Genomic DNA, 25,012 nt, shown 5'->3' on the forward strand with positions numbered 1-25,012 from the left:
AATCATTCAACAAAATATGTTACAACAATATTTAGTTAACAATTAACAAAAATATATGCATTAACAACACATCAACAGTGATATACTCTCTCAACCCAGCACTGGGTTTCTGACCTTTGCTCATACTACAGTATATTCCAGACAAATTTGCTTTCTGCAGGAGCTTTCACACTGCACTGTCTAGAACGCACCGAAGAGGCAGCACGATGGCTCTTCAACCAGGTCCTTGTATATTTTCTAGGATCAAACTTGGAAGTTGGTGGGCCGTTGATATTAATCATCATCAAGTTTGATATGTTTGAGATCAGAAGGACAGCCCTCTTGTCTGAGCTTATATTGTTCATAAGGCTAAAATTCCTCTCACACTCTGCTGTACCGACAGGGAATGTTTTCATACAGTTCATAAGTGGTTTTAGGTCCTTGGGCTCACTACTGGGCTCTTCCAGTAGGTCCCGCATCCCATTCAGTGCTTGGTCTGTGCACAAGTTAAATCGCTTGCACAGTCGCTTAACTTGTTCTTCACCATGGCGGATGCTGGGCTTTGATGGCCACTTACTCTGATCAAGGATGCTGAGGTCCATGATGGTCTCATCTTCAAAAGACAAGCGTTTCTCCAGATTGTTCACAAGGCTTTGTAAGAACTGGCCTGGATTGATAGACTTCAGCTTTGCATTTGTTTTCAGGGCTATAGACCGATACTCCCCAGTCTGTTTTGCTTCTAAAGCCTCACTATATTTCTCACCTGGACTCTCTTTGAATGACTGGATCACTCTGATTGAGCGTTTCAGCAGATGCTCTGCTCTGAGGAGCGTTATAGAACGAGACTGAAGCTCCTGTGACAGGAGACTTAGTTCATGGAGAGTGTCGTACATGAGGCCAAGGTCACAAATGAATTCTGGACTTTGAACACGGTCTAACAAACCTCTGTACATCTGCCTCTCTTTGGTGGACCTCATCTCATCACTGCAAGCATTTTTAAAGTGCTGCACAAGAGCTCCCAGGGATGTCCAAACAGCACGAACAGTCCAAAGCTACTGGCCACCCAGCGTACATCCAAGATTCTGCCAATGCGAAGAAGTTGTGAGCCTACTTCAGCTGCTGCATTAACAAGTTCACGTTCATTTTTGTTTGACACACTATACAGAGAGTATAGCTTCTGGATAAAAGTTTTAAAGTGATTGACAGAGTTTACCTCATCAACTGCATCTGACACAGCAAGTTCAAGTCTATGGTTCATGCAGTGCCATACAAAAAGCTTTGGGAATCTCAAAGTCAGTCTGGTTGCTACTCCTGACTTCTTTCCTAGCATGACACTGGCTCCATCAGATACAAATGTTACCCAGTTTTCATGAAGCCACTCTTCTGTAAAGCCAGCATTAGTTAAACAGGTGAGTAACGCCTGTAATATGCCATCTGCTCTCTGATTTTCCAGTTCAACAAGTTCCAGGAATATGAACTCAGGGCTTTCTTCTTGAATTGATGCTTTAATAGAAACTGTCATGACAGCTTTGTGACTTAAAGAAGATGCCTCGTCAATTAGGACAGCTAACTTACTGGATGATGCTATAATGCTACTGATGATTTTGCTCTGCATCTCACTAGCAACATGTTGTATTATTTGTGTTGCACTGTAACGTGAATGAAGTATTGAGCCCATTTTTACACCATTCAGTTCCTGCAGCTCAATGAGGCTCTCATGGTCAGAAAAGGGTCGGTTCTTTTTGGCCAGATGGTAGGCTGTTCGAAACACAGCTTCAGTTTCCTTCATGTAGGACTCAGTCATAGTCTCCACTGCATTCTCAATGGCAGCTTCTTTCTGTTGCTCTGCCACCTTCACAGCCTGAGTGTGGGCCTTGGACAACGCATGTTTCCTCACCTTATTTCTCAAGATTGACAAACTTGTTGTTCTACTTCCCTGGCCAGACACTTGAATTTCAAAGTTCATCCATTCTCTTGAGAGCGATACACCTTGTCCTTGCTCCTTGTCGATCCCAATGGAGTTCACACTGCTACAGACCAGACATCCTGCGAAGCATAAACAAACAATGTAACTACTCCTGTATCCACAGCTGTACGTGTGCATGGTCCTTTACACACACACACACACACACACACACACACACACAAAGTTATCTGTGCCCACTGTTTCAGAAGTTACCCAAACTAGCAATCTACCTAAACTTACCCAATTTTTTGTTTTTGGATCCCAACCAGGGGTTCTTGGATTTGAAGTCTTCTGTTTGTTTAGCACTCCACAGGTCTGGCCAGTCATTATTGATGTCTACAGACAACAACAAAACTAATTATGCATCTCCCTGTCTCTCTCTCTCTCACACACTTACACACACACACACACACACACTACTGTGATCACAATAGTCATCAGCAAGACATGGGTCCCCCTCTCTTTACATTAACAATCTGCATAACCAAGTGGAAATATTTTCAGCAAGTGAAGCTGAAGCATACAGGAGATTAGTGAGTGAAATACTTGGGAGAGTTTATTTAACAAAAAAACAACAAATTTAACACAAAATGTTATATAACAGTAGCATTGTAAAAAACAAACATGGATACAGACAAAATAAATAGAAGGGCAATAAAATAAATAACATCACACAGAAATTCAAAATGAGGCTTAATCTGTCAAAATCACCTTTTGTTACAGTGTGAGGCTTCACTTTTCAATAAACTGGAGATGCAATTTACTGCCTGTGTGTTCTGACCTGGTGGTGGTAGACTGGATCCTTCTCTATGCTCACACTGACTTGCCTGGCTAGCTCCCGGTTGAGAGCTGCCAGGGCTGCTGGTTTTAGGGGTGGGGTCTGCCTGGGCCTGATCTGGGCCTGATTTGTGCCTCTTTACAAAAAAGTCTGCAATATCTCCCTTCCTTTTCATGGTTACCTGTCCCTATACAAAATAAGACAGCCTGATTAGACCTCAATATTGTTTTAGGCTGAATCTTAAACTATTTGTCCCCATTCTTGTGTTTTAACTTACTTAAAAATCAACTACCAGCTTAGCTACTATGCAATTAAACTAGATCATATAGGTTAGTTAGGGCTAAGTAACTTGGCTAATGTTATAATTTAGGGCTTAGTAACTTGGCTAACGTTATAATTTAGACCTTTACAATAATAAACAAGCTTCATAAACATTGAGATAATCAGTTTCATCAGTCTGGTATGAAATTCTTATGAACTGGGTTGATTAAACACTTACTGAAAACCAACAATGCCCCGGTTTCCCCACATTATCCCAATCTACGTAGCTAGCTTCATAACGTTAGCCGACTCGCACTAACTATTGGCGGCAACATCTCTTCTCCTCTAAATGTGCAGTCACTGGCAATTTGCCAGTAGTTTAAAATAATGATTCATTTGGAAACCACCTTAAAACTTACCTCAGAATGATGTCTTCCATCAACTGGGGTGGCACACCGCCGCTTGTGTCCTTTCTTCATCCGTTGTTTGGTCTGCTGCCGTTATCGTAGTCAAGTGGCACCGGCACCTGAGTTTTTTTTTTTTTTCACTGGCACCTGAGGTATTAGCGATATTTTCCTCGGCATGACCCGCCCTACTCTGCCTCTGATTGGCTCATCAGTCCTCATGCCTAAAGTTAACCAATCTAATCAGTGAAAGCAGCGAGTACCAGCCAATTAGAGGCAGAGGAGGGTGGGTCATGGCTTCACTATCCCCGAGGAAGAAAATAGGCAATCTGACTCACAGATATTACTGAATGATGCGCATCAGGGGGGATTTAGAAGTGGGTATACGCAATGCTGACTGAAAAATAAGTAGGTATACGCCGTATACCAGCGTATACCCTGGACTACACCTCTGGTTTCAGTGTACCTACTACGGTACTCACCGGGTGAAGCAATGCACTTCAAATTAGTAATTGCTAATTAATTTAAGCACCTTACTGTACACAATTGGAGCAGAGCTTAATATATAGTCGCTAGTGAAAGTCTACAAACCCCTTGCAGACTTCACACTTTTCTGCCAATTAAATCTAAAAGGAGAATAAGAAATACAAAGTCCTACCAATCTAAAACCTACTCCACATTTTCAAAGTGAAGGAAACATTTTCTAAAATGTTCGAAATGTATTTTTTTTTTAAATCAAAAAACGAAGATGGTGAGATTGAGTATGTCTTCACACCCCAGAGTTAATACTTGGTAGAAGCGCCTTTGGCAGCCATTACAGCTGTGAATAATTTTGAATACGATTTTACCAACTTTGCACAACTCTTAAGGGCAAGATTTATCCATTGTTTTTTGTCAAAATTGCTCAAACATTGTCTCTGATTTTGGCATTAAAATGTTTGTAATTGTCCTAGTGAAAAATATAACTATATTCTAGAGTCAGGTTTTCAGTAGACCGTGTAGAGTTTTACTCTAATCATTTACCTGGGCTTTGCTCCTTTCATGTTTATTCGGCCGTGGCTGCGAATACAGAGCTTTCGCTGCTGCCCCACCCCCCTGGAAACCTCTTTCTCAAAGCTAAGTATCCGGATCACCTTCTGCGCATGTTTTCTTTTATGCACACATTATTTTTCTATGTAGCTGCAGCTCACTCCCCCTCCCGTCACGTTTCTCTCTTTACTCACCCTCTTCAGACCAATAATGATTTAGTTTATGTCAAATTTCTGGACAGCTGAAATAAAAGCCCAGAGGAGATTTGATAGAACATTCAAGGCCATTATGATCGCTACAACCTTTTCTGTCTGTTGTAACGGATATTGCAGTTGCACAAGCAGGACGCAGTCCCAACACATTGGATCAAAAACAATCTGCGTTTTGTGTTTTGATGTAGACTTGTCTTTGTAGTTGCTGCCATATAGTAGCCACTAGCCAGAGTTGCTGAAAAATAACACTACTACTTTGACTGCCTGTCTGCCTCTTGTTTAGCCGATATTTGCAATGATGATGAAAAAATTACATTAAATCGCTAATTTGACTGCGTGTCTGTGGGCTTGTTCGACATCGCAGCTGACAATGCAGACGACTGCCGACTGACTGATTCTTCAAATCAGATTGCATCATAAATAACTACTCAATATTATTTGTAGATCAGTCAGTCACAGAAATTGTGCTTATGCCCAATAGCCTCTTGAAGCATACAGTAGTTGGAACACGTCGACCATGTCCTTTGTGTACAACATGAAGTTTGTAGGCTATACCAGACAAAGGCTTTCATCTCTGATCAAGGAGGGGGAAGCGGCAGCGGGCAGGATGGCAAATCGGGTTTCCACACACTGTGTTTCTTTTAAACCTGACAAACTCCCCAGTCCCTGCTGGTGACAAGCATACCCATAACATGATGATGCCACCACAATACTTGACAATACAGAGGGTTTCACTCTGTGTTGTTTTGTTTTGTTTTTAACCCAAGCATGTAGTTTTTAATTTAGGCCTAAAAGTTCATTTCTTTGCCGTGTGGTCTTGCAGTATTACTTAATGGCATTGTTGCAAACAGAATGGATATTTTTTTAACACAGGCTTTCTTCTTTTTAGTTTGTCATACAGGCCAGTAATGTGGAGTGAATGCAATGTTGTTGATCCTCTGTATTGTCAAATATTGTGGTGGCAGCATCATGTTATAGGTATGCTTGTCACTGGCAGGGACTGGGGAGTTTGTCAAGATCAAAATAAATATAATGGAGCAAAGCCCAGATGAAAAGTTAGAGGAAACCCTGCCTCAGTCTTCTGAATACCTAACCTTGTGATAGTTGTATTTTTCAGTGAGACAATTACACAAATGTTTATGCCAAAGACTTTCTAATAGGTGTTTATAATAATAATATAATATGCCATTTAGCAGACGCTTTTATCCAAAGCGACTTACAGTCATGCGTGCATACATTTCTAGGTATGGGTGGTCCCGGGGATCAAACCTACTACCCTGGTGTTACAAGCGCCATGCTCTACCAATTGAGCTACAGTGTTCCTGAATGGTCCAGTCTCAGTCCTGACCTAAATATGTGTGAATATCAGAGACAGAGGTTTGAATATTACTGTCCTTCAATGACCCCCAACCAAATTTACCAAGTTCACATCAAAATCCACAAAAAAATGGTTAATTTGACACAAAATCAACATTTGGCAATGGCCATCTCATCTCATACTTGAACCCCATTGAAAACCTATGGTTCGAATTGAAGAGGGCAATCCTTAAGCGCAGACGAAGGATATCAAGGATCTGGAAGGATTCTGTATGGAGGAGTGGACTAAGATCCCTCCTATGGTGTTCTCCAATCTCATAAAACATTTTAGAAAAAGGCTCAGTGCCGTTATCCTCGCATGGTGAGGTATTGAAAGGTATTGAAAACAGAGGTGTCAAAAATATTACTTGTTAAACAAAATCTCTTTCTGAGCAATTGTATTAGTATAAAATAATATAATTTCCCACTTTTTCTGAGCATACAATATAGCTAGCTCAGTGTTGGAATTATTTTTCATTGAGTCATTTTTGCTCATCTTTATCAAGGGTGCTAATAATTTCTGACCCCACTGTATGTTGCCCTAAGAGTTTTTTTTATTTGTAATTAGGAACATTTTCTATATATATATATTTTTTAAATCACTTAGAAAATGTGGAGTAGGTTGTGTACATTGGGAAGGGGGGAAAATCTAATGTTTGTAAAAATGTAAGGCTGCAAAATGTGAAGACTGTACAAGTGGTGTGTGAACTTTTACTAGGCACTGAATTTCAGTGTTATAAACATCTCTCTCTAACCTTACCATGTCTTCAATGCTTTAGTGCTGCTATCTGTATCTCTACCTCACTGTACACAAGGTCATATTGGGTTAATGTTTCTCTGTAAAAACACAGGATCTGACCATCAGGACACACAGTTCAGAGGGTGACAGGCGAAACTCAAACATTTCCTTTCTGTGCCCCGTAACTACAATGTGTCATCCATGTGGAAATGACATTGGACTTTCATGATATCAAATGTACGGTCTGTTGGCCACATGATGGTGGTCAGGTTTTCATACCCAAATATTAAACAGCTTTATTCAACCGCCATAGACCTGCATTGTCATGTTTTTGGTACTGTTGTATCACTTGCGAGGACTTGAAATTGCTGATAGAAAATGCCCTGCCCATTTCTTTCAGACAAGAATCCTTGTTACATGCCAATCTATCTATTGCTACTGCAAATCCAGCAATCAAACAGATCCATTAAAGTGCAGTCAATGTATTAACTCCTAATTTCTATACATAAGAAAAGATCGGTCTTAGCAATACATTTCTAAATAAATAAAACATTTTAGTTCACCACACAAAATGGCACATTAAAAACTTAACAAATAGAAAGACATCTTCAAAACTCCTAATATAGGACACTGGTGTGTCTAACTTTACAGTACTTTAACTTTTGTCCAACATCCAGCAAACTTTGTTGTCTGACGGAACATTAGAAACAGACAAATGGATACAATTAAATGAAGGCTAGGGCTTCTGTCCTTAGGCTACCAGTGTCTTGTCATGCATACAGTGCATTCGGAAAGTATTCAGACCCCTTGATTTTTTCCACATTTTGTTACGTTACAGCCTTATTCTAAAATTGATTAAATTGTTTCCCCCCCCTCATCAATCTACACACAATACCCCATAATGACAGAGCAAAAACAGGAGTGGCTTCCGTCTGGCCACTCTCCCATAAAGGCCTGATTGGTGGAGTGCTGCAGAGATGGACGTCCTTCTGGAAGGTTCTCCCATCTCCACAGAGGAACTCTGGAGCTCTGTCAGAGTCACCTCCCTGACCAAGGCACTTCTCCCCTGATTGCTCAGTTTGGCTGGGCGGCCAGCTCTAGGAAGAGTCTTGGTGGTTCCAAACTTCAAACTTCCATTTAAAAATGATGGAGGCCACTGTGTTCTTGGGGACCTTCAATACGGCAGAAATGTTTTGGTTCCCTTCCCCAGATCTGTGCCTCGACACAATTCTGTCTCGGAGCTCTATGGACAATTCCTTCGACCTCATGGCTCAGTTTTTGCTCAGACATGCACTGTCAACTGTGGGACCTTATATAGACAGGGGTGTACCTTTCCAAATCATGTCCAATCAATTGAATTTACCACAGGTGGACTCCAAGTTGTAAAAACGTCTCAAGGATGATCAGTGGAAACAGGATGCACCTGAGCTCAATTTCAAGTCTCATAGCAAAGGGTCTGAATACTTATGTAAATAATGTATTTCTGTTTTTTTTATAAATGTTCTAACATTTCTAAAAACATGTTTTTGCTTTGTCATTTAATTCATTTTAGAATAAGGCTGTAACAAAATGTGGAAAAAGTCAAGGAGTCTGAATACTTTCCAAATGCACTGTATCACACTTCCAGCGGAAACATCCCTTCTCTTTCACAAAAGCATGCTGGGAGACAGTGGGTGCTCTTATGGGATGCAAAGGAAACACATTCAGTAGAATTCTGCTGATGCCATGCATTTCCCACAGAGCAGACAGAGAGACACCGAGCAGGCAGCCAGACACCGAGCAGGCAGCCAGACACCGAGCAGGCAGACAGAGAAGACTGGAGTCTGATGTGAAGGTGTTGATGGGTTCCTTTTTCCTCTCCTCTCCTGATGGTGTTGATCATGGCACAGAGAAACAGGCTTAAGGCAGACAGAAATGTACTGAACTGTTGCAGACTTCAGACCTGTGCATGGCAGAAAGGTTAGTGCTATCCGGGATCCTTGGGACGTGAGCTATTTACATTGGAGGTGCCGAATAGGTGTTTTTCGGTTACTTGTAAATATTTATTTAAACCTTTTTTGGAAGTACATACCGGAAGACCCTTGAATCCACAGAGAACTCATTCTAATGTCATCGAGGCTTGAGTGGTGGACCAGACCTCACAGGAAGCCGTGAATACATGCACTTTAACAGTATGCTCCATAAAAATAAAAATAAACAACGGAACCCTTGGTTGACACTGGGCCAGTGAGTATGGGGGCTTTTCCAAGTCTCATAGCCTGAGATCAAAGGAGATGGGGTTCTTTGACGCACAGATGGAAAATCAAAGAGCACCCAAGTGTATGATTGTCGTCTGAGCAATCAGGGGAGATAGTCCCGTGTAGCTCAGTTGGTAGAGCATGGTGTTTGCAACGCCAGGGTTGTGGGTTCGTTTCCCACGGGGGACCAGTATGAAAAAATATATATGTATGCACTCACTAACTGTAAGTCGCTCTGGATAAGAGCGTCTGCTAAATGTCTATAATGTAATCAGGAACTGACTGCGGACCACTCAGCCACGTCGGCCAAGACCATAAATACGAGTTAGGTACAGGGAAAGAACACTGCCAGCCCAAGACATCAATGCCATACCAAACATACTACTGTACTCTTACAGCACAACTGGTGATCCACTGATACAGTTGGATACTGCTACCTCAAATGGCTAGACTCTTGCAAAGCTGTCCAACAAAATATTAGAACATATTCAATATAATGTTATTTTCACTGACTCTGGGTTGAGGTGGAACTTCTTCAGTTTGTCATCTAGGCCTGGGATGTCCCTGAGGTCAGCACCGATGATGCATTACCAGTCTGAGTCTAGGCTGTGGCCATCTGAAACACACACAGACAATACAAATGAAGATCAAATGTCACCATTAGAGAAAAACACATACAGTCATTAAGTTGATTTGTATCAGCCAATGTCTTTAACGTCATTACCTAGTAATAATGAGTCTGTGGAGTGGGTCTCAATGAGAGGTTTTGACAGCGGTGGTTCTGTCCTGAAGAGACGGTGCACAACATTATAACTACATATTAAGGTGTGTTTCTTATTAAGAGATTATCGCGCGACAAATTCAGCTGGACAGGCTCTGCCTCCCTCTACAGGTCAATTTCTGACATTACTGAGACCACAGTGATGTCAAAACAAATAAAACCTAAAACTGTGATGTATATGAAGATTTCTAAAGAGGAAAAATAAAACGGCTTACTTTGTTGTTTATTTTCCTGCCAGCAATCATCGGAAAGTCGACTTCAAAGTATTTTCTAGGCATGAGGATTTCATCCTAAAAACACAAATATGATAAACGAAAGACAATGAAAGTGCAAACCAAGGCCAATCATGGATTGTACTGTAAAATAAATGCATTTATTTAATGGGATTATTACATTTTTACATTTTAGTCATTTAGCAGACGCTCTTATCCAGAGCGACTTACAGTTAGTGAATACATATTATTATTATTATTATTATTTTTTTATACTGGCCCCCCGTGGGAAACGAACCCACAACCCTGGCGTTGCAAACGCCATTCTCTATCAACTGAGCTACATCCCTGCCGGCCATTCCCTCCCCTACCCTGGACGATGCTGGGCCAATTGTGCGCCGCCCATGAGTCTCCCGGTCGCGGCCGGCGGCGACAGAGCCTGGATTCGAACCAGGATCTCTAGTGGCACAGTTAGCACTGCGATGCAGTGCCTTAGACCACTGCGCCACTCAGGAGTTTATTAGACCGTACCTTAAACCTCCAGAAAGTCGTGTCCAGCCCTGCCCCCAACATAGTATGAAGCAGGCCTTCTTTTTTACAAATGTGTTTTTGGCTCTGGCCGATGTACACATTGACTTGCCTCTGTTGATTTCTGGAGCCTTTCGTTCTCCAACCGACCTCACAAAAATACTGGACATAGGGGTCTGTCCAGTAGGCGTTACTGGTTGCATATCTGAAAATCCAACAAATGGTAAGAATAACATGCCCAAATGCAACATTTAAAAAAATCCTACGCTCCCATTTATGACGGGATAAGAGAACAGTCACGTTGAATGAGTAAATATGGGCTTGTCATTTACTGTGTAAAATCTTAAAAAATACTAACATTTTTACATTTTAGTCATTTAGCAGACGCTCTTATCCAGAGAGTTAGTAAGGCTAACTAACGGCAGGCTGATTATTTCTTCCACTACTATGTGGCTCAATAGATACACTTTTCGTGTTGCTGGTAAGCAGGTGGCTACAACGGAGGGAGGCAATTGACGTGTTGCATACAATGTTGCAATTCGGATCACCTAGCTAAGCAGCAGCATAAGCATACACCCCCATCCCCCATATTTATCCCATTATGGGATATTACAGTGTTGCCAACTTAGCGACTTTGTCGCTATATTTAGCGAGTTTTAAGACCCCTCTAGCGACACATTTTCAAAAAAGAGACTAGTGACAAATCTAGCGACTTTTTCTGGTGTTATTGGAGACTTTTGGAGACTCTAACTTGAAAGCAGGTATTGTTCTTACTCTTCTCAATGAGCAGCAGGTGCTGCCGTGTCAATGAGCAGCGGGTGCTGCCGGCAACCCAGTCCCAAAGCACTCACAGGCGGCCCAGTCCTCGCGCAGCAGTCCCTCCCAGCTGCAGTCAGAGCAGGAGATGTTCACCACTCAGCATCCAGACTGCAAATGAATCGCGCATGCGGGAAGCAGCCGCTGGCTGATCCCGCCCTGGCTTACATTCAGGGCGGGATGTAAATGTAGGGTGTTTTTTACTCACTTTTTGTCTCTCCCAGGACGTTATTCCTCTCTCCTACAATGTCAATCACAATTACATGCACATGGCCAATTATGCAAATTAGGCGATGACGTCATTTAGCGACATCTAGCGACTTTTAGGACAGCCAATAGCTACTTTCCTTACTGAGGAGTTGGCAACACTGATCCCATAATGCAACGCTTAATTCATTTTCCAACGTTTTCATTGGCCTACTCTCTATCCGCCACAACCAATACATGAAACGCATTATAATGATATTAGATATCTCTTTTAAGTCTGCTACGTTAGGTTACATCTCAACAGATCTGGGATTGTTACAAAGTGTAAAATTAGAGACGCATCACATTTCATTGGGATTGTTACAATGTATCAAGCATATTCTATGTCTATGGTATCAAGCATACAGAAATTCAATTTGACAGTGATTTTGATTATGTAGACTTCAATTAAGACATCTAGTTTAGTGCATGAAATAATGAGATTTAGTTTAATGCCAGACTTGGTGGGCTCAGGAGGGCAAGTGTTAGTCTGGTTGACACCTAACTCGTGAGTCCAGTCAGCCAGGCTAGGCTAGTGTTGCCAATCCAAGTGGAATTGGAGCAATAAAATATGGCAGCCATAATAATACATTATCCATACTCCCCGTAGCCATGGCAACTTTATCAGTAAAACCTTTCTCTCTTCTGTTTTTCTTATCTTATTTTCTCTCCTTTAAGATTATTTAAATGAATGAAATTGTTTACATTAATCGTGAGGAATCAGATGACAACACGTCCATCTATCTGCAATACAGCCCATTATAAGGTTCAATGTAAGTAGATGTGTATTGAGACGTCACCCGTGGGCGCGCACTCCATGGACGATTAGGGAATGGAAGTTGTTGATGAAGACGAGGCATGCTGTCAACAACTGATTATGTATGTCATTGAACAACAGTTTGATATTTCAACTAAACTGACTGTTTTAATAGCTATGTGTAAATGTTACTATGTAATGTTGGCATATTCAAAGTCTTCATGATAAAAAATGATCCTGAGGTCAGTGCAAATTCTGCAGTACTGAATTGTATCACTGGAGCGAGCAAGAGGACTTTCGTAAACTATACCAAGCCACACAGACAGTAGCACATTTAGCAGTGCTGGGGATGGCGGTAGATGGATGCTGTTGCTACGTATTTCTTCCTGCCACCCATTCAACGCCATCATCAGCTTGTGCTGGCAAAGAGAGAGGGGTGCTAGCTGGTTGGGGAAAGCGCTCGACGTTGATTAGCCAGCCAGATATTCAGCATAAAGGCTGCAACCAGTCAGCGGAACTCTGGATAGCTTGCTAGTTGTTTGATAAAATACATAGCTTTAACCATGTCGTCAGCTCGAGAAGGAATAACTTTCTTCTGAAACAACCACTTGAAGGCTAGCCTAAACTAGCTAGCTAAAAAGCGACTAGCTATTTTAATTGGTTCATAGCTTAGCTAGCTGCAAGCTAATCTTCGAAAAAAAGCTAGCTGGCTATATTGTGAACTTTAATGGCCAACAAAAGGACTCTTGTCTGATGAAGCACATCACAGATTGACTTTTCCAGCTTTAAAAAGTAACAAGACTCCACTGGAGAAGGACGCAAAATGAAGAAACAGTTCAATCGGATGAAACAACTAGCCAACCAAACAGTTGGCAGGCAAGTAACGTTAGCTGTTGTTAAATTGTTAGCTAGCTAGCTAGTTCTGTCTTTAGTGTTAAATGCGGCGTTGGGGGTAGGGAGTTTGCCCTGATTTTCTATCTCGTTGTTATGCCATATTGTCAGTTCATTTGGCTGGAAAAAAATGTTTTGTAGCAACAGCTGGTAACGTCAAGGCTTTTATCTAAGAGCTAATATTATTGTCCCATTTTATCTGGAGCATTGTTCATCAAGGAAAGAGTGCTGAGGTTTCCTAAACAGTTCACATCTGTTGCTGTATAACAGTTTTGTTACATGGCTGCTAGTCTAAACGTTTCCAGTTAGTGTCATGGTGAATTTAGCATCACATCTATTCGTCAGGATGCATTCCGCACATTTACATCGGTAACGGGCAGATTTGCACCTCCTACTGCTGAGCAAGCTAAAGACATTTGACAGCTCTTATCCAAGAACTGTGACGTTGCTCTTCTTCACATGACCTAGCCACAAAGGACAGATGCTGGAGAGACATGGTACAGGAAAGTGCATGCCCTGCAACAACTGTTATTCAACGTATTGGCATCAATCTAACTGACATTAAAGAAGAGATTCAGGCAATGTTTCCTGGTGTTTGTGTGTGTGTGCACAGATTCCAGTATATCAGTGAGTCACCAGTCCTCCAGCTCTGTTGCCAGGCCATGTCACTTCAATGCCATGTCAGCCTAATCTGCTGAGGCGGCCAGGATGAGTGATCAAGTTCACATCAACTGATGCTGACGACCAAGATCTAACATCCTTATTTACCCTTGTGTGGCTCAGGTGTGTTAAGGTCCCCAGAACAGTTCCACCTCTAGTACTTATGTAGGGGACACTTCAACGATCAAATAATGGAGTCACATCATGCTCTTCCTTCACTCAGGCTAAACACAAAGCTGCCGCTTCAAACAGTCTGGCGTTGCATTTGGCACACAAAATTAATCAGCTAGATTTAACACATTAAACAAGCTAGTGTCTTAATGCCTGAGATAAGTATGGCATGATATAGTCTGATTAATAAGGCTGTAATACACAATTAATTGGTATATACCGCCTGCAATTAATGCCTGTAAATTGTGTAAATGTATTGTACAACCCAGAATGTTGAATAAAATTACATTTCAACTTAGGCCTACTCTACCTGTTGTCTGTGCGGTTTGGCCTTCAACTGTTTGAAATTTGAGACAAAATATCCACAGGAAAGTATTGTTTACCCAACTTTTTAGAGAGCCGGTAGGCATGTGGTTCTATGGTTCGGTTCGTCACGAGGTAAAGTTAGTTTGATATATTCTGTTTTCTCTCGTAAATAACTATTGAACCAAGCATGCCATGACAATAAAACATGTATATTCTGAATCAGGGGAGGATGGAGAATAATCCATACCTGTTTTGAATTGTAGATATTTATTTTTTAAAGGTAAAAAAACAAGAACAATATTTTAGCTCAAATTTTGAGCACCTGAAGGACAGACCGCACAGACAACTGGTAGAGTAAGTTTACATTTAATTGTATTCAACATTCTGGCTTGTAAGGAACATTTACAAAATTTTGCAGGCAGTAGTTTCACGCTGTATATACCAATTAATTGTGTAATATACATTTACATTTTAGTCATTTAGCAGATGCTCTTATCCAGAGCAACTTACAGTTAGTGCATACATTGTTTTTTTTGTTTTTTCATATAGCCTGATTAATCAGACGAGCGCGATAGCCTTACTCTCTTCTCACTCTCAACCATAGCCTAGGGAACCTGGCCTAATTGCCAGTAATGGAACCACCATTGAGAGAGCAGCCCTTTGAGTAAGTGCTATCTTTGGGATTATCTTGGCTTCAGATATCTTCCATAGTTTTTCCAATGGAGAGAGATATCGAACCACCCTGTAACAGTATCCTTGAAAAGGAGAGGCCTGCCCTGCACCGCCCGGGTGATGGAGGAAAGGTGACTAGGAAAGGAAGCGATTTAAGTGTTTTGAGAAACAGCCAAGATATCTCAGACTGGGACATTTTACTCGGCTGTGGTCAAAATATTTAGTCACCTAGAAATCATATTTTGGAATGCCACAAATATGTGGATTGGAACATAGCTTTGAATCTGAATGTCCGTTCTACAAATTATAATTCTATGGGGAGAAACAATGTTCAAAGGACCTATCTCTAATTCTTAAAAGATCTGCAATGCTAAGCTACTCAGTACTTTTTGTCCCACTGGCATCACTTGATTGGCAGAGTATTTAACACTGAGAAACATCCAAGTTGCCATCACCAATTAGGCCTAATCCTGGCATGTTTATTTGAGTTTAACCGTATCCTAAGAGTGCTCACAGAGTATCCCCTTAATGTTCCTTCAGCGCTATGCCGCTGGCTCAGGGTCAACAGACTGGACCGCTGGAATACTCATAATTTCCTCACTGTATTTGACTAACAGTAAATCAGGAGAGGGTGTGTGATGCGGAAAGCAGACCTTTGCATGTGAGGATCTGTGTGTGTGTGTGTGTGTGTGTGTGTGTGTGTGAGTGAGCTACAAGTGTGCGTGTGAGGATCTGTGTGCTTGTGTGTGATAGACGAGGGCCTTTAGCCCGTTCCTGTGATTGTGCCAGAGCAGAACACCCTGTTCAGCCACTCAGAGGAAATCTCTCCATATTCTTCACCAAACAGGAAATGGCCTCCCAGAGAAGTGCTGTTTCTAAGAAGAGAGAATGGGTGAAAAAACACTGGCGTGACCAACGCTACAGAAGTAACTGTGTAGAAGACGATGTGAATGTGAATCCTTGCCTGCTCTTCTTTCTTGATTTGAGCTCCCAAGTTCTGGAAGGCCTCAGACAGACAGAAGCTGGTGAGGTAACTCTGTGGTGAATGGGTGTAGTGGGATTAGATCTGTACCTTGGTGATGATAAGAAATGGCCTTTTCAAGCAGAGTGGTGGGATGATTGAGGAAGGAGTCTAGCCACAGCTTGTCACAGACAGGTTGCACATCTCAGCAGAGTTGTTTAAAACCACAAGACGTTCTTCAGTTCCTTAGTTTCTCAAAGGGTTGGGTGGCAGTGAAATAGGCGTATGTCCTTTCTCATAATACTACGTTTGGTGAACTCTGTGGTAGATCCATTTTACACTGAAATTGACGGGTCAGAAGTGGGCTCAGCTCATCTCTGCACTTCACACCAATAGGCATTATAGCTATTCAGTTGTGCACAAGTCCTATCCTTTCATCTCTATTCGATATCCATTATCTTGTGAGCCCTGAGCGGCCAACTGTTGCTAACATAACAAACTCAACCTCCTCTCCAAGCTGATTGAGTGTTGAAAAGGCCAGAAGCAGCCCCTATAAAGTATTCATTTACCCTCTCCGATAGCATGTTGCCATGGAGATCATTCTCTGGCTGGTGGCAGGGTGTAGCCAACTGTTATGTTGTTCAGTGATCCAAGTAACCCTGTTCTGTTGTAGCCAGCTAGCTAGGTCACAAAGCTACCTCGTGAGTCAGTGACACAGTTCTACAGAGCCTAGTGTTGTCAGTCAGCTCCATTCACTCTGCTAGCCCAGGTCAGCTGACAGAGGCTAAACAATTGTTGTTTTGTTGCTCCTGGACTGGGACATCATAGCAGGTCTATTTTTATTTTTAGTGATGCAGTTTAGTTTGAGTATGGTTGAGCGAGTGAATGTGGCTTTTATGTTATTGAAAATGGGCAACTCATCTTTGTTTATACACCAAATAACTGTCCTGTGGTTTAGTAATATGTTTTAAAGTGTGTTTCTCTCTGGAGTGCTGTAGATGTGGTGAGTAATGTGAGTTTCATATGTCCCCCCTGGCCCTGGCTGCCTGCTGCCGCTGGAACCATGGCTGTATCCCAAATGGCACCCTATTCCCTTTATAGTGCACTACTTTTGCTATTTGGAATGCAGCCCATGTCTTCTGGTTTCGGAGGTAGAATGTCCACACTCTACATGTGGCCTCACCAGGCAGCTTCGCTTCAGGCTCCAGAAAACGTTTCTCGACTTGGATACTCCATGGATTTGGTTTCGGGGCCTGGCTCGCAGCCTCTCTCTCTCTCTCTCGTTCTCTCTCTCTGCCTCCTTATCTCTCTGCCTACTTATCTCTCTCGCTCTGCTTCTCTCTCTTGCTCTGCCTCTCTTTCTTGCTCTGTCTCTCTCTCGCTCTGCCTCTCTCTCGCTCTCGCTCTGCCTCTCTCTCTCGCTCTGCCTCTCTCTCGCTCTGCCTCTCTCTCTCGCTCTGCCTCTCTCTCTCGCTCTGCCTCTCTCTCTCGCTCTGCCTCTGCCTATCCCACTCTCGCTCTGCCTCTCCAACTCTCGCTCTGCCTCTCCCACTCTCGCTCTGCCTCTCCCACTCTCGCTCTGCCTCTCCCTCTCGCTCTGCCTCTCTCTCTGCCTCGCTCTCGCTCTGCCTCTCTCGCTCTTGCTCTGCTTCTCTCTCTCTCTCGCTCTGCTTCTCTCTCTCTCGCTCTGCGTCTCTCTCTCTCGCTCTGCGTCTCTCTCTCTCTCTCGCTCTGCCTCTCTCTCGCTCTGCCACTCTCTCTCGCTCTCTCGCTCTGCCTCTCTCTGCCCCTCTCTCTCTCGCTCTGCCCCTCTCTCTTGCTCCTCTCTGCCCCTCTCTCTCTCCCTCTGCCTCTCTCTCTCCCTCTGCCTCTCTGTCTCCCTCTGCCTCTCTGTCTCCCTCTGCCTCTCTCTCTCTCGCTCTGCCTCTCTCTCTCGCTCTGCCTCGCTCGCTCTCTCTCTCGCTCTGCCGCTCTCTCTCTCTGCCGCTCTCTCTGCCGCTCTCTCTCTGTCGCTCTCGCTGTCTGCCTCTCTCGCTCTCTCTCTCTCGCTCTGCCTCTCTCGCTCTCTCTCTCGCTCTGCCACTCTCTCGCTCTGCCTCTATTGCTCTGCCTCTCTCTCTCTCTCTCTGCCTCGCTCTCTCTCTCGCTCTGCCGCTTTCTCTCGCTCTGCCTCTCTCTCGCTCTGCCTCTCTCTCGCTCTGCCTCTCTCTTGCTCTGCCTCTCTCGCTCTGCCTCGCTCTGCCTCTCTCTCGCTTTGCCTCTCGCTCTGCCTCTCTCTCTCTCGCTCTGCCTCTCACTCTGCCTCTCTCTCTCGCCCTGCCGCTCTCTCGCTCTGCCTCGCTCTCTCGCTCTGCCTCTCTCTCTCAATTCAATTTCAATTCAATTTAAGGGCTTTATTGGCATGGGAAACGTGTGTTAACATTGCCAAAGCAAGTGAAGTAGATAAACAATAAATATTAACAGTAAACATTACACTCAGAAGTTTCAAAAGAATAAAGACATTTCAAATGTCATATTATGTATATATACAGTGTTGTAACAATGTGCAAATAGTTAAAGTACAAATGGGAAAATAAATAAACATAAATATGGGTTGTATTTACAATGGTGTTTGTTCTTCACTGGTTGCCCTTTTCTTGTGGCAACATGTCACAAATCTTGCAGCTGTGATGGCACACTGTGGTTTTTCACCCAGTAGATAAGGGAGTTTATCAAAATTGGGTTTGTTTTCAAATTCTTTGTGGATCGCTGTAATCTGAGGGAAATATATGTCTCTAATATGGTCATACATTTGGCAGGAGGTTAGGAAGTGCAGCTCAGTTTCCACCTCATTTTGTGGGCAGTGTGCACATAGCCTGTCTTCTCTTGAGAGCCAGGTCTGCCTACGGCGGCCTTTCTCAATAGCAAGGCTATGCTCACTGAGTCTGTACATAGTCAAAGCTTTCCTTAAGTTTGGGTCAGTCACAGTGGTCAGGGATTCTGCCACTGTGTACTCTCTGTTTAGGGCCAAATAGCATTCTAGTTTGCTCTGTTTTTTTTGTTTGTTCTTTCCAATGTGTCAAGTAATTCTCTTTTTGTTTTCTCATGATTTGGTTGGGTCTAATTGTGGTGTTGTTGTTGTTGTTGTTCTTGTCCTGGGGCTGTGTGGGGTCTGTTTGTGTTTGTGAACAGAGCCCCCGGACAAGCTTACTTAGGGGACTCTTCTCCAAGTTCATCTCTCTGTAGGTGATGGCTTTGTTATGGAAGGTTTGGGAATCGCTTCCTTTTAAGTGGTTATAGAATTTAACGGCTCTTTTCTGGATTTTGATAATTAGCGGGTATTGGCCTAATTCTGCTCTGCATGCATTATTTGGTGTTTTACGTTGTACACGGAGGATGTTTTTGCAGAATTCTGCATGCAGAGTCTCAATTTGGTGTTTGTCCCATTTTGTGAATTCTTGGTTGGTGAGCGGACCCCAGACCTCAGAACCATAAAGGGCAATGGGTTCTATAACTGATTCAAGTATTTTTAGCCAGATCCTAATTGGTATGTCAAATTTTATGTTCCTTTTGATGGCCTCTCTCTTGCTCTGCCTCTCTCTCGCTCTGCCTCTCTCTCTCTCTCGCTCTGCCTCTCTCGCTCTCTCTCTCTCTCGTTCTGCCTCTCTCGCTCTCTCTCTCTCTCGCTCTGCCTCTCTCTCTCGCTCTGCCACTCTCTTGCTCTGCCTCTCGCTCTGCCTCTCGCTCTGCCTCTCGCTCTGCCTCTCGCTCTGCCTCTCTCTCTCTGCCTCGCTCTCTCTCGCTCTGCCGCTCTCTCTCGCTCTGCCTCTCTCTCTGCCTCTCTCCCACTCTCTCTGCCTCGCTCTGCCTCTCTCTCTCGCTCTGCCTCTCTCTCTCGCTCTGCCTCTCTCTCTCGCTCTGCCTCTCGCTCTCGCTCTGCCTCTCTCTCGCTCGCTCTCTCACTCTGCCTCTCTCTCGCTCTGTCTCTCGCGCTGCCTCTCTCGCTCTCTCGCTCTGCCTTTCTCTCTCTCTCTCTGCCTCTCTCTCTCTCTCACTCTGCCTCTCTCTCTCTCTCACTCTGCCTCTCTTGCTCTGCCTCTCTCTCGCTCTGCCTCTCGCTATCACTCTGCCTCTCTTGCTCTGCCTCTCTCGCTCTGCCTCTCTCTCTCGCTCTGCCGCTCTCTCTCTCTGCCGCTCTCTCTCTGCCGCTCTCGCTGTCTGCCTCTCTCGCTCTCTCGCTCTGCCTCTCCCGCTCTCTCGCTCTGCCTCTCTCTCTCGCTCTGCCACTCTCTTGCTCTGCCTCTCGCTCTGCCTCTCTCTCGCTCTGCCTATCTCGCTCTGCCTCTCTCTCTGCCTCGCTCTGCCGCTCTCTCTCGCTCTGCCTCTCTCTCTGCCTCTCTCCCACTCTCACTGCCTCGCTCTGTCGCTCTGCCTCTCTCTCGCTCTGCCTCTCTCTCTCGCTCTGCCTCTCTCTCTTGCTCTGCCTCTCTCTCTCGCTCTGCCACTCGCTCTCGCTCTTGCTCTGCCTCTCTCTCGCTCTCTCACTCTGCCTCTCTCTCGCTCTCTCTCGCGCTGCCTCTCTCGCTCTCTCGCTCTACCTCTCTCGCTCTGCCTTTCTCTCTCTCTCTCTGCCTCTCTCTCTCTCTCTCTCTCACTCTGCCTCTCTTGCTCTGCCTCTCTCTATCACTCTGCCTCTCTCGCTCTGCCTCTCTCGCTCTGCCTCTCTCGCTCTGCCTCTCTCGCTCTGCCTCTCTCGCTCTGCCTCTCTCTTGCTCTGCCTCTCTCTCTGCCTCTCTCTCTCGCTCTGCCTCTCTCTCGCTTTGCCTCTCGCTCTGCCTCTCTCTCTCGCTCTGCCTCTCTCTCTGCCTCTCTCTCTCGCTCTGCCTCTCTCTCTCGCTCTCTCTCGCTCTCTCACTCTGCTTCTCTCTCTCGCTCTGTCTCTTGCGCTGCCTCTCTCGCTCTCTCGCTCTACCTCTCTCTCGCTCTGCCTTTCTCTCTCTCTCTCTCTCTCTCTGCCTCTCTCTCTCTCTCTCGCTCTGCCTCTCTCTCGCTCTGCCTTTCTCTCGCTCTGCCTCTCTTGCTCTGCCTCTCTCTCTCTTGCTCTGCCTCTCTCTCTCTTGCTCTGCCTCTCTCTCTCTCGCTCTGCCTCTCTCTCTCTCGCTCTGCCTCTCTCTCTCTCGCTTTGCCTCTCTCTCTCGCTTTGCCTCTCTCTCTCGCTCTGCCTCTCTCTCTCTCGCTCTGCCTCTCTCGCTCTGCCTCGCTCTGCCTCTCTCTCTCGCTCTGCCTCTCTCTCTCGCTCTGTCTCTCTCGCTCTGCCGCTCTCTCTGCCTCTCTCTCTCTCTCTCTCTCTCGCTCTGCCTCTCGCTCGCTCTGCCTCTCGCTCGCTCTGCCTCTCGCTCGCTCTGCCTCTCGCTCGCTCTGCCTCGCTCGCTCTGCCTCGCTCGCTCTGCCTCACTCGCTCTGCCTTTCTCTCTCGCTCTTCCTTTCTCTCTCGCTCTGCCTCTCTCTCTCTCTCGCTCTGCCTCTCTCTCTCTGCCTCTCTCTCTCTGCCGCTCTCTCTCTGCCGCTCTCTCTCTCTCTCGCTCTGCCTCTCGCTCGCGCTCTCTCGCTCTCTCTGCCTCTCTCTCTCGCTCTGCCTCTCGCTCGCTCTGCCTCTCTCTGGCTCTCTGCCTCTCGCTCGCTCTGCCTCTCGCTCGCTCTGCCTCTCTCTCGCTCTGCTCTCTCTCTCTCTCTCTCTGCCTCTCTCTCTCTGCTCGCTCTCTCTCGGCTCTCTCTCTCTGCTCTCTCTCTCTCTGCCCTCTCTCTGCGCTTCTCGCTCTCTCGCGCTCTCTCTCTCGCGTCTGCCCCTCTCTCTCTCGCTCTGCCCTCTCTCTCGCTCTGCCTCTCGCTCTGCCTCTCTCTGGCGCTCTCGCTCTGCCTCTCTCTCTCTGCTTCTTGCTCTGCCTCTCTCTCTCTCCTCTCTCTCTCTGCCTCTCTCTCTCTATGCCTCTCTCTCTCTCTCGCTCGGCCTCTCTCTCTCGCGTGCTGCACGCTCTCACGCGCTGCCTCTCTCTCTCGCTCTGCCTCTCTCTCTCGCTCTGCCTCTCTGGCTCTCTCTCTCGCTCTGCATCTCTCTCTCGCTCTGCATCTCTCTCTCGCACTCGCGCTCTGCCTCTCTCTCTCGCACTCGCGCTCTGCCTCTCTCTCTCGCACTCGCGCTCTGCCTCTCTCGCGCTCTGCCTCTCTCTCGCGCTTTGCCGCTCTCTCACTCTGCCTCTCGCGCTCTGCCTCTCTCTCTCTCGCGCTCTGCCTCTCTCTCTTTTGCGCTCTGCCTCTCTCTCTTTCTCGCGCTCTGCCTCTCTCTTTCACGCGCTCTGCCTCTCTCTCTTTCACGCGCTCTGCCTCTCTCTCTTTCACGCGCTCTGCCTCTCTCTCTTTCACACGCTCTGCCTCTCTCTTTCTCGCGCTCTGCCTCTCTCTCTTTCTCGTGCTCTGCCTCGCTCTCTCGCGCTCTGCCTCTCTCTCGCGCTCTGCCTCTCTCTCGCGCTCTGCCTCTCTGCCTCTCTCTCGCGCTCTGCCTCTCTGCCTCTCTCTCGCGCTCTGCCTCTCTCTCGCGCTCTGCCTCTCGCTCGCGCTCTGCCTCTCTCTCTTTCTCGTGCTCTGCCTCTCTCTCTTTCTCGTGCTCTGCCTCGATCTCTCGCGCTCTGCCTCTCTCTCGCGCTCTGCCTCTCTGCCTCTCTCTCGCGCTCTGCCTCTCTGCCTCTCTCTCGCGCTCTGCCTCTCTCTCGCGCTCTGCCTCTCTCTCGCGCTCTGCCTCTCGCTCGCGCTCTGCCTCTCTCTCTTTCTCGTGCTCTGCCTCGCTCTCTCGCGCTCTGCCTCTCTCTCTCTCTCTCGCTCTGCCTCTCTCGCTCTGCCTCTCTCTCGCTCTCTCGCTCACTCTGCCTCTCGCTCGCTCTGCCTCTCGCTCGCTCTGCCTCTCGCTCGCTCTGCCTCTCGCTCGCTCTGCCTCTCTCGCTCTGCCTTTCTCTCTCGCTCTGCCTTTCTCTCTCTCTCTCTGCCTCTCTCTCTCTGCCGCTCTCTCTCGGCCTCTCTCTCGCTCTCTCGCTATGCCTCTCTCTCGCTCTCTCGCTATGCCTCTCTCTCGCGCGCTGCCCCTCTCTCTCTCGCTCTGGCTCTCTCTCTCGCTCTGGCTCTCTCTCTCGCTCTGGCTCTCTCTCTCGCTCTGGCTCTCTCTCTCGCTCTGGCTCTCTCTCGCGCTCTGCCTCTCTCTCGCGCTCTGCCTCTCTCTCGCGCTCTGCCTCTCTCGCGCTCTGCCTCTCTCTCGCGCTCTGCCTCTCGCTCGCGCTCTGCCTCTCGCTCGCGCGCTGCCTCTCGCTCGCGCTCTGCCTCTCTCTCTCTCTCTCGCTCTGCCTCTCTCGCTCTGCCTCTCTCTCGCTCTCTCGCTCACTCTGCCTCTCGCTCGCTCTGCCTCTCGCTCGCTCTGCCTCTCGCTCGCTCTGCCTCTCGCTCGCTCTGCCTCTCTCGCTCTGCCTTTCTCTCTCGCTCTGCCTTTCTCTCTCTCTCTCTGCCTCTCTCTCTCTGCCGCTCTCTCTCGGCCTCTCTCTCGCTCTCTCGCTATGCCTCTCTCTCGCTCTCTCGCTATGCCTCTCTCTCGCGCGCTGCCCCTCTCTCTCGCGCGCTGCCCCTCTCTCTCTCGCTCTGGCTCTCTCTCTCGCTCTGGCTCTCTCTCTCGCTCTGGCTCTCTCTCTCGCTCTGGCTCTCTCTCTCGCTCTGGCTCTCTCTCTCTCGCTCTGGCTCTCTCTCTCTCTCGCTTCTCTCTCTCTCTCTCTCTGCCGCTCTCTCGCTCTGCCTCTCTCTCGCTCTGCCTCTCGCTCTCGCGCTCTGCCTCTCTCTCTCGCGCTCTGCCTCTCTCTCTCTCGCTCTGCCTCGCTCGCTCTGCCTCTCGCTCTGCCTCTCTCTCGCTCTCGCTCTGCCTCGCTCTCTCTCTGCCTCTCTCTCTCTGCCTCTCTCTCGCTATGCCTCTCTCTCCCTCGCTAGGCCTCTCTCTCGCGTGCTGCACGCTCTCACGCGCTGCCTCTCTCTCTCGCTCTGCCTATCTCTCTCTCGCTCTGCCTCTCTGGCTCTCTCTCTCGCTCTGCATCTCTCTCTCGCTCTGGCTCTCTCTCTCGCACTCGCGCTCTGCCTCTCTCTCTCGCACTCGCGCTCTGCCTCTCTCGCGCTCTGCCTCTCTCTCGCGCTTTGCCGCTCTCTCACTCTGCCTCTCGCGCTCTGCCTCTCTCTCTCGCGCGCTCTGCCTCTCTCTCTCTTGCGCTCTGCCTCTCTCTCTTTCACGCGCTCTGCCTCTCTCTTTCACGCGCTCTGCCTCTCTCTCTTTCACGCGCTCTGCCTCTCTCTCTTTCACGCGCTCTGCCTCTCTCTCTTTCACACGCTCTGCCTCTCTCTCTTTCTCGCGCTCTGCCTCTCTCTCTTTCTCGTGCTCTGCCTCGCTCTCTCGCGCTCTGCCTCTCTCTCGCGCTCTGCCTCTCTCTCGCGCTCTGCCTCTCTGCCTCTCTCTCGCGCTCTGCCTCTCTGCCTCTCTCTCGCGCTCTGCCTCTCGCTCGCGCTCTGCCTCTCTCTCTTTCTCGTGCTCTGCCTCGATCTCTCGCGCTCTGCCTCTCTCTCGCGCTCTGCCTCTCTCTCGCGCTCTGCCTCTCTGCCTCTCTCTCGCGCTCTGCCTCTCTGCCTCTCTCTCGCGCTCTGCCTCTCTCTCGCGCTCTGCCTCTCGCTCGCGCTCTGCCTCTCTCTCTCTCTCGTGCTCTGCCTCGCTCTCTCGCGCTCTGCCTCTCTCTCGCGCTCTGCCTCTCTCTCTCGCGCTCTGCCTCTCTCTCGCGCTCTGCCTCTCTTCCTCTCGCGCTCTGCCTCTCTCTCGCGCTCTGCCTCTCTCTCGCGCTCTGCCTCTCGCTCGCGCTCTGCCTCTCGCTCGCTCGCTGCCTCTCGCTCGCGCTCTGCCTCTCTCTCTCTCTCTCGCTCTGCCTCTCTCGCTCTGCCTCTCTCACTCTCTCTCGCACTGCCTCTCTCAATTCAATTTAAGGGCTTCATTATCATGGGAAACG

At 47.0% G+C, this 25,012-nt stretch overlaps 2 protein-coding genes and 1 long non-coding RNA gene across 7 annotated transcripts in view; 1 reads left to right on the top strand and 2 right to left on the bottom strand.

Annotated features, from left to right (window-relative positions):
* Nucleotides 1-952: 952 nt before the first annotated feature.
* On the bottom strand, nt 953-3,868 carry LOC121576964 (E3 SUMO-protein ligase KIAA1586-like). The gene is made up of 4 exons (XM_045221004.1): nt 3,404-3,868; nt 2,727-2,910; nt 2,186-2,281; nt 953-2,025 (listed from the first exon to the last, which is right to left on the bottom strand). Exons 1-4 carry the CDS (start codon nt 3,461-3,463, stop codon nt 953-955), a joined length of 1,413 nt encoding a protein of 470 aa, XP_045076939.1. The 5' UTR covers nt 3,464-3,868.
* A 4,451-nt stretch (nt 3,869-8,319) lies between these two features.
* On the bottom strand, nt 8,320-10,031 carry LOC121584501. Its single transcript, XR_006003728.1, has 4 exons — nt 9,958-10,031; nt 9,686-9,747; nt 9,475-9,577; nt 8,320-8,589 (listed from the first exon to the last, which is right to left on the bottom strand). It is a non-coding gene; the product is annotated as an uncharacterized LOC121584501 (long non-coding RNA).
* Nucleotides 10,032-12,662: 2,631 nt separating this feature from the next.
* Nucleotides 12,663-25,012, top strand: part of LOC121576971 (rho GTPase-activating protein 17) — an 85,970-nt gene continuing 73,620 nt past the window's right edge. For all 5 annotated transcript variants that reach the window (XM_041890609.2, XM_041890644.2, XM_041890620.2 and 2 more), the window contains exon 1: nt 12,663-13,177. In XM_041890609.2, coding sequence (XP_041746543.1) covers nt 13,125-13,177 — 53 coding nt within the window. In that variant the 5' untranslated portion in view covers nt 12,663-13,124. The remainder of the gene's footprint in view (nt 13,178-25,012) is intronic.

The sequence above is a fragment of the Coregonus clupeaformis genome, chromosome 1, assembly GCF_020615455.1.
Source record: "Coregonus clupeaformis isolate EN_2021a chromosome 1, ASM2061545v1, whole genome shotgun sequence".
In the NCBI taxonomy this organism is placed as follows: Eukaryota; Metazoa; Chordata; class Actinopteri; order Salmoniformes; family Salmonidae; genus Coregonus; species Coregonus clupeaformis.